The sequence below is a fragment of the Peromyscus eremicus genome, chromosome 8b (genome assembly GCF_949786415.1).
Source record: "Peromyscus eremicus chromosome 8b, PerEre_H2_v1, whole genome shotgun sequence".
Classification (NCBI taxonomy): Eukaryota; Metazoa; Chordata; class Mammalia; order Rodentia; family Cricetidae; genus Peromyscus; species Peromyscus eremicus.
In genome coordinates, this window is record NC_081424.1 from 10,021,582 (window position 1) to 10,030,028 (window position 8,447).

An 8,447-nucleotide genomic window follows, 5' to 3' on the forward strand; every position below is an offset into this window, starting at 1 on the left:
TTCTGAATTAAAGAAATCATTTATTACTGAAAAGGTCTCCAACTTTTTTCCTTGAAAACTGAGGCTCAAGGTTGATGGGTAGGGTTATCAGGAAAAGAATCTGCTTCACAAGCCTGATGACCCGAGTTCAATTCCCAGAGCCCTCATAAGGTGTGGAAAAAAGAAGCAATCCACAAAGCCATTCTCTGTCCTCTACACTGATGTAGTGTGCAGTGACATGTGTATGCCCACATACAGATCACACACACACACACACACACACACACACACACACACACTAGACAAATTAAGAAGAAGAACAAAATTTTAATCCTCGGATACTCAGAAGACAGAGTCAGACGAATGCCTGGGAGTTCAAGGCCAGCCTGATCTACACAGTTAGTTTCAGGCAAGCCAGGGCTACACAGCCAGAACCTGTCTCAAAAAAAAGAGGGGTGTGTTTTTATGAAATTTTAATTTAAAATGAGAATAAACAGCAAATAAAATGAACAGAAGGCTACACTGGTCTCAGTGCTAACTGCATTTAGCTTCACATCACTGAGTAATAAATACCAAAGCTAAGATTCCCTCCCTCTCTGTGTAGAAACCAATCCTTTCCCTCTGAAAACATCTTATTTCAACCCTCTGAAGTAACCTAACTATGTTTAAAACCATCCTCATCATTTAAAGCCAGACTTAAAACAACTGGTCCAACTCTTAACCCTCCACTGGGCAGATAAATGTGGTTAATTCACCAGTGGGTTTTTCTGCAGTAGCAACCTCTGGTTCTCATCACAGATAATCTAGTGACTGAGCTAAAGACTTGACATAAAGCAGCGTAAAGCACACCCTTTAGCTTCACAGAATCAAACACTTGCTAGTGGCTTGTCTAAGCAGATGAACCTGCCAAAATTACGATGATAAGGTCCTGCTCTACCACATTCACTGCATGATTCTGGCAAAATCAACTCGTTTCTTAGCTTCAGCTTAAGGAAAATCATAAACACTTGAAATTAACACAGAATCAAATAAACATATTAAGCATATGGCAACACGTGCTAAACTTTAGTTATCATCTTGAAATTCACGCCTAATCTTGCCTGTCTTTGAAATCTTTGATTTCCATATAGACTTCAACCTCAAACTCCAATTCTAGCACATAACATATACAGTCTTCAAACAAGGGCTGACTCACATACCCTTCTCGTTTTGACTTTTAATCTGTTCACAGCTCTCAAGCTTACTAATCAAACCTCACCCCTTCACAGGCTACAATTTCTTTACAGGCACACATGTAAGCCATCCCCAGATTCCCTAACTCATGATCTCTAAGCAAAGAGTAAGTATTCAGTACATTTTGTTATTGAAATCCATTACTTACTTTACTGTAGGAATAATATTTGGCTGGGGTTTTAATAATCGTAAACGATACCACATACATCTTCCATATACTTTTCTGATATTCTTTAATCGAATTTGCTCTGTCAAGAAAGAAAAGTAAGATTAGTTAAATTATTTTTCACAGTGAAATCTGAACCATATCATACTAACCTTCATTACTATCCTAACATTTTGTCAAAATATACAAGTCTTGCCTGTTTATATAATCCTTATAAAAATTCATAAACTATGTGGACTTGTCTGTTACTTACAATGAATAGTATCTTGTGGTGATATTGTGTTCCTCAATATATCGTGCACCCTAATAAATTTATCTGGGGTCAGAGAACAGAACAGCCACTAGACAGACATAGAGGCCAGAAAATGGTGGCACTCACACCTTTAATCCTAGCCTTCTAAAGGCAGAGATCCATCTGGATCTCTGTGAGTTCAAAGCCACACTGGAAATAGCCAGGCATGGTGACTCATGCATTTAATCCCAGGAAGTAATGGCAGAAAGCAGAAAGGTATATAAGGTGTGTGAGGACCAGGAACTAGGCTGGTTAAGCTTTTAGGCTTTTGAGCAGCAGTTCAGCTGAGATCCATTTGGATGAGGACTCAGAGGCTTCCAGTCTGAGGAAACAGGATCAGCTGAGGAACTGGTGAGGTGAGGAAGCTGTGGCTTGTTCTGCTTCTCTGATCTTCCAGCATTCACTCCAATACCTGGCTTCAGGTTTGTTTTTATTAGTAAGATCTGTTAAGATTCATGCTACAGTACCTGGAAAAGTTTAACTAATAAGAAGCAAGTATTTTCCATGGGAAACTACTGAAAATATGAAACAAACAGAGAGGTGAAACAAGAGTGGACAGTAAAATTCAGTATCGCAAGTTTTAATTATTTTATGTTAAATTGAGAAAGACAGTCAAATCTGTAAGAACTTAAGACAGGCCTGTGTAAGAGCTGTGACAAAATTATTTTAGTCACTACGAAAAGCTGCAATTCAATTAAAAATGATAACCAAACCTAAAATGTGATGTACTGTTTTACTGAACTTGGCACAATCCTTTAGTTTCAATATCCTCCCTAGATTTAAAAAGCATGTTTAAGGGGCGGAGAGACGGACTAGAGAGATGGCTTAGCAGTTAAGAGCATGGCTGTCAAGTTCAAAAGGGCTGTGACGCAGCTCTATGATGGCAGTGTAGTTAAGGTCAGCAGACCAAACCGTCCTTATGGAAAGAAAAAGACATGCTTAACAATTCCACAGCTCCTAGCTAGGATGCCTGCAATGTCCCGAACAAAGTTGGGATCATGTAACCTGAGTCTAGCTGGGCTAATGCTGTTGTTTTCTTTACCATATTTTAAAAATATATACAAAACTGAAATCCTTACATGAGATAGTAGGTAGGTAAAACAATTTGGCATGCAGGGCCAGTGAGGTCCTCGGTGGGTAAAGGCACTAACCACCAAGCCTGACAACCTGGGTTCCATCCCTGGGACCCATAGGTGGAAAACAAGAACTAACTCCTGTAGGTTCTCCTGACTTCTGTATGTATGCCAAGGAATGAATATGCACGCACAAAAGCACATACCTTTCATGTATTTTGAAACCCTTAAATACCATGTGGGGGTGGGGGGCTGGAGAGACGGCTCAGGGGTTAAAAGCACTGGCTATTCTTCCAGAGGGCCTGGTTTCAATTCCCAGCAACCTCGTGGTAGCTCACAACTGTCTGTAACTCCAGTCCCAAGGAAGCTGACACCTTCTTCAGTCCTCTGTGTCGGGAACTGCCCACATCACATGTGGCTCACAAGACACAGACACAGGCAAACATCCTTACCAGTCCGGAGTGGTCACATATACCTTTAATCCCAGCACTTGGGATGGGGAGAGAGACAAGACAGGCAGATCTCTCCAAGTTCAAGGCCACCAACCTGGTCTACAGAGCAAGTTCCTGGGCAGCCAGGCCTATATAAAGAAACTCTGTCTAAAAAAAAAAGCAAGGAAGGAAGGAAAAAAAAACACCATCCTTACACAACAAATTAAAAAAAAAAAAAAAAACATACCAGGTAGGAAGTTCAACTGCACACTGTGACAAAGGCATCCACATGCTACCTGGCAGGGATATCAATGTAATAAAGACAGATCCAGGTAGAAGAAGAGGTGGTAACAAAGGAGTTTTATATATGCAGGTAGACTGATCAAAAAAGTTAATATATCAAAAAACTAAAATCTGGCGGCAGTGGTGCACGCCTTTAATCCCAGAACTCAGGAAGCAGAGTCAGGGGGATCTCTGTGAGTTCAAGGCCAGCCTGGGCCAGAGAACGAGATCCAGGAAAGGCACTAAAACTACACAGAGAAACCCTGTCTCAAAAAACAAGACAAAAAAACAAATCAAAAAAACCTAAACTGTGGTGATATTTCATGTGTGCTTTAATAAATACGGCTTGCCTGGCGATCAGAGGAAAAAGGCAGCCATTATAAGTGAACAAAGAAGTCAGGCAGTGGTAGCACACGCCCTTCATCCTCCCACTTAGCAGGCAGGATCTCTGTGTGTTCAAGGCCACACTAGGGAACAGAGCCAAGCATGGTGACACACGCCTTTAATCCCGGTACCAACCACAGAGGTCTGGAGGTCTGCACAGACAGACAGTGACAGAGCTGTGTAGGAAGAGGAAGTAATGTAGCTAGGCTTAGAGAGCCAATGAGCGAGCAGAAAAGGCATATAAACATGAGTATACAGGAAGAAGCTCTCTCTTTGGAAGCTGCGGAGTTGATGAGGTGAGGTTAGCTCGTGGTTTGTCCTATTCCTCTGATCTTTCTCTTGGCCTTTAACCCAAATTTCTGGCTCCGTGTTTTTTATTTATTAAGACCATTTAGAAATTCATCTATACTAAAATCTACTTTTTCCTGTCAGAGAAAATAGTGACAAATATAAAAAGACACAAGACTAAACCTGAACTATTAGCCTGGAAATGAAAGTACTAATATGAATTAATATAAAAATATAAAGCCAGGTGTGGTAGTGCACACCTTTAATCCCAGCACTCAAGAGGCTAGCCTAGTCTACAGAGCTAGTTCTAGGACAGCCAAGGCTACACAAAGAAACTCTCTCAAAAAAACAAAATTTAAGAAGGAAGGAAGGAAGGAAAGAAGGAAGAAAGGAAGGAAGATATAGACACTGCTCTCTCTATAAATCCCTACACATTCCCTACCTCTGTATACTAAGCAAGACTAGGAGAGCAAAATCCCAGTAGCAGTGAGCATGGTATCCAGATTTTGGCTTCTAAACAATAGGAGCCAGAAATCTCAGTACCCAGAAACCAGAATTCACTGTACCTTTCTACAAAATATTAATTACCACAGAGGAAAGGAATGACTTTCCAATGTAGAAGAAACAAGCCTCCCAGGATGGCAACATCCTCATGCAAGGAACTATCTTAAATGGCAAACAAACTTTTACATAAGTGAATTAAGGATCTTGACATGGGGAGGTTACCCTAGTAGGACCAATATAATCAAGTAGTGCCTCTCAGAGGTAGATAAGAGAGCTAAGACAGGAAGCGATAAAACAGTGAAACCAAAGGTCAGACTGATGCTCTTTTGAAGATGAGTAAGGGGCCACAAGCCAAGGAACACAGACTGTCTCTAGAAGCTGGAAAAGGTCAGTGAATTTTACTTCAAGGTCTCCAGAGGAACAAGGCCTAGCAACATCATTACTTCCTAGTTAAACCCATTTGTACTTCTATCATCCAAAACTGCACAAAAATAAATCTGTGCTGTTTTAAGGCACTGTATGCTATGGTCTGTTACAACAGCAACAAAAAATTCCTACAGAAAACCTGACAGACAACACTTTAAGTGAAGTGACCAGTGAATAATGCCAGGAAAAGAGCAAACTCAAGTGTACACCCACTGACAAAACGCAATGAGAAGAACAGACTCATCAGATCTAAAATATGAATCTAATCATGAAAAGGCACCAGACAACCCAAATTAGAGTTCATTCTATTAAATAATTAGTCTAAAGTCAGGGGAACATAAAGAACTATTCTAGACTAAAAGGAAGACTAAAGAAACATGTCAACTAAATGTGATGCGCAGTTCTGAACTTGAATTTTTTCTACAAAGGACATCACTGAGATAAGTGACAAAACCTGAATGGGGTCTGACAGTAAGACAGTAATGTCAAATTTCCTGATTTTCATGGTTAAATTATGAATTAAAAAAATACTACTGTAAAATTTTAATCTGCTTTTCATTAAATTAAGCTTCATCAGACTCCCATTTCAAGCATAAAACTGAGAAACCCTTTGTAATAATGATGCCTAAGTCTATGAACCAGGCAGCTTGATCTAATCAAAGGAAAAAAAACTCTCCTAATGTCCCTGGCTAAAAGAACATGCACATGGTCTGCAGCCTTGCAAAATATGTACCTACACCTTATAAGCCATGCTCTCCGACCCTAAAAATAATATCTTAGCCTTTTGAAAGAATATTTAAGTCAATAAGTGTTATAAGAGACAGTTGCATATTATCATAATGTTTAAATTTGCAGCAAAATTAAATATTCATAGAACACATTCCAAATTGGTATGGTGACTTTAAGTCAAAGAAACCTATCCTTTTTAAAGTTTTTTTTTTTAAACATTTTTTTAAAGATTTATTTTATGTATATGAGCACTTGGCTTTTATGTGTGTCTATGTACTATGTGTGTGCCTGGTACCTGTAGAGGTCAGAAAAAGGCATCAGATTCCCTGGAGTCATGGATGGTTCTGAGCTGTCATGAAGGGGCTGGCTGGGAATCAAACCTGGGTTCTCTGCAAGAACAGTGCTCCTAACTGCTGAGCCCTCTTTCCAAACCATTCATTGTACAGTTTAATGATACACTCTGAAATCAGTTCATTTACCAACTTCTATTTAGAATGACCAGTTTCACAGACTAATCAGTAATACCATTAACTTATGACATAATTGTTTTTGTTTTAATGTACGTGTGTACATGCCTCCTGTTTGTCTCTATGTGCATCACATGCATATAGGAGCTGACAGAGACCAGAAGGCAGCACTGGATCCCCTGGAACTGAAATTACAGGTGGTTCTGAGCCACGATGTGGATGGTGAGAACTGAGACCAAGCCCTCTGGAAGAGAAGTAAGTAAGGGCTTAACCTCTGAACCATCCCACTAGACCCTAAGACATGGTATTTAAAGAAAGTATCCACTTACAGAAAAGGAAGCAAGTTTTCTATCTATAGATACAAGTTATGAAAGAAGATAAAAAGCTAATTGTTTTTCTAGTTCTAATTCTGTTCTGACTTTCTGTTTTTGTGTCAGAAAAGTACATAAAACATATTTTGATACTGAAAGTGTAAAATTTAATGTAAAGCCCCATATTCCAAACGCCTATTTTCAACTATAGAAGTTCACTATGTTGTATAAATTTTTGGTGGGTGATGTTTTTGTTTGAGTTTTTTTTATAATAAAGTTTCTAAAATTAAAAATATATAGGAGCCGGGTGGTGGTGGTAGACGCATTTAATCCTAGCACTCGGGAGGCAGAGCCAGGCCTGAAACTACACAGAGAAATCATCTCAAAAAAAAAAAAAAAAAAAAAAGGAAAAATAAATACTGTTATAACCTAACTGGCAAAAAAAACCACCATCTACATAAAACTTTCAAAAAGATCTGATTTCATTTTTTAGTTAAAATAAGTATGTATATCAGTACATATTGACAGTTTAAAGACCTCAAAAACAACCAAGAAATAAATTTTAGAATATACTTGTCTGTAAATTACTTACCTTAAAAAATGATGCATGCACTTTATTTCATTTATTTCATTACAAGCTATTTAAAAGAAAAAAGATGGGCTACTTTTTTCTAAAAGTAATTCCTGAAGCATTTCCTAAATCTTTGTTGTTGTTGTTGTTGTTGTTTCGAGACAGGGTTTCTCCATGTAGTTTCAGTGCCTGTCCTGGATCTCGCTCTGTAGCCCAGGCTGGCCTCAAACTCAGAGATTCGCCTGGCTCTGCCTCCTCAGTGCTGGGATTAAAGGCAGGTGCCACCACTGCCTGGCAAATTTCCTAAATCATAATAAGGTGTCCAGAAAATAGTAGTAAGAATTAAAGATTATATTCAGCATGCCAAGAAGTTTAAGAATATCAGTTCTCTAGTTACCTGAGGTCTCTCTGCATCTCACTAACACTGTATCACCTCACTTAGGCAATACCTGTTCACTGTCTACAGCTTTTTAAATCAATTAAAAAAAAAAAAAATAGGCCTGGTAGTTTGAATGAGAATGTCCCCATAGGCTCAGATGTTTTGATACTTGGTCCCTAAGTGAAGGTGCTGTTTGGGGAGGCTTGGGAGATGTGGCCTTGTTTGGAAGAGATATGTCACTGGAGACAGGCTTTGAGAATTTAAATCATGCCATTTTGAGTTCACTCTCTCTTGTTTCCTACTTGGGGTTCAAGATATAAGCCTTCAGCCTCCTGCACTAGCCTGCTGCTTGTTGCCATGTTTCTCCCCACCCAAAAAAAAATTCTGATGCCCTGGAACCGTAAGTCAAACAAAACCTTCCTTCTATAAACTACCTTGATCACGGTGTTTTATCACAGCAACAGAAAAGTAACCAATACAACAGACAAGCAAGTTTTTCTACAATAGTGGTTTGTTTAAGATGTTTGAAAAGAGAAAGAATGAAATAATACAGAAGTGGAAAACTGAGAATCACAGCTCTAAATCACACACACACACACACACACACACACACACAAAACAAAATAAAATAAAAAACAATTTAGTCATCCTAACCACAGAATAGAATAACAGAAACTAAAGGTTCTTTTACATCTTTTTTTTAATTTTGATTTTTTTTGTATTACATTCTTAACTTGGAGGTTTGTCTTTTGTCCTGGCTCATTTAGAATCATTTGTATGTGAAAGAGACAAAAATGTCACTAATACTAGCTCACCATCCCCACACAATCAGATTAATCTAAATAGGAATGCAGATTGGGGTTAATCCACCTATGTAAATGCTGACAATGGATAAGGTAACACGGGAGATAACTGATCAACAGAGCACAACT

The 8,447-nt window shown here is 38.8% G+C and overlaps 1 protein-coding gene across 3 annotated transcripts in view; it reads right to left on the minus strand.

The window, feature by feature from the left end:
* Sec63 (SEC63 homolog, protein translocation regulator) overlaps positions 1-8,447 on the minus strand; it is a 77,419-nt gene that overhangs the window by 47,406 nt on the left and 21,566 nt on the right. For 2 of the 3 annotated variants that reach the window (XM_059272460.1, XM_059272461.1), the window contains one exon: positions 1,361-1,460. In XM_059272460.1, the coding sequence (XP_059128443.1) occupies positions 1,361-1,416 (56 nt within the window). In that variant the 5' untranslated portion in view covers positions 1,417-1,460. Of the gene's footprint in view, positions 1-1,360; positions 1,461-7,157; positions 7,255-8,447 lie in introns of those variants that run through there. The other variant, XM_059272462.1, reaches the window with a different exon arrangement.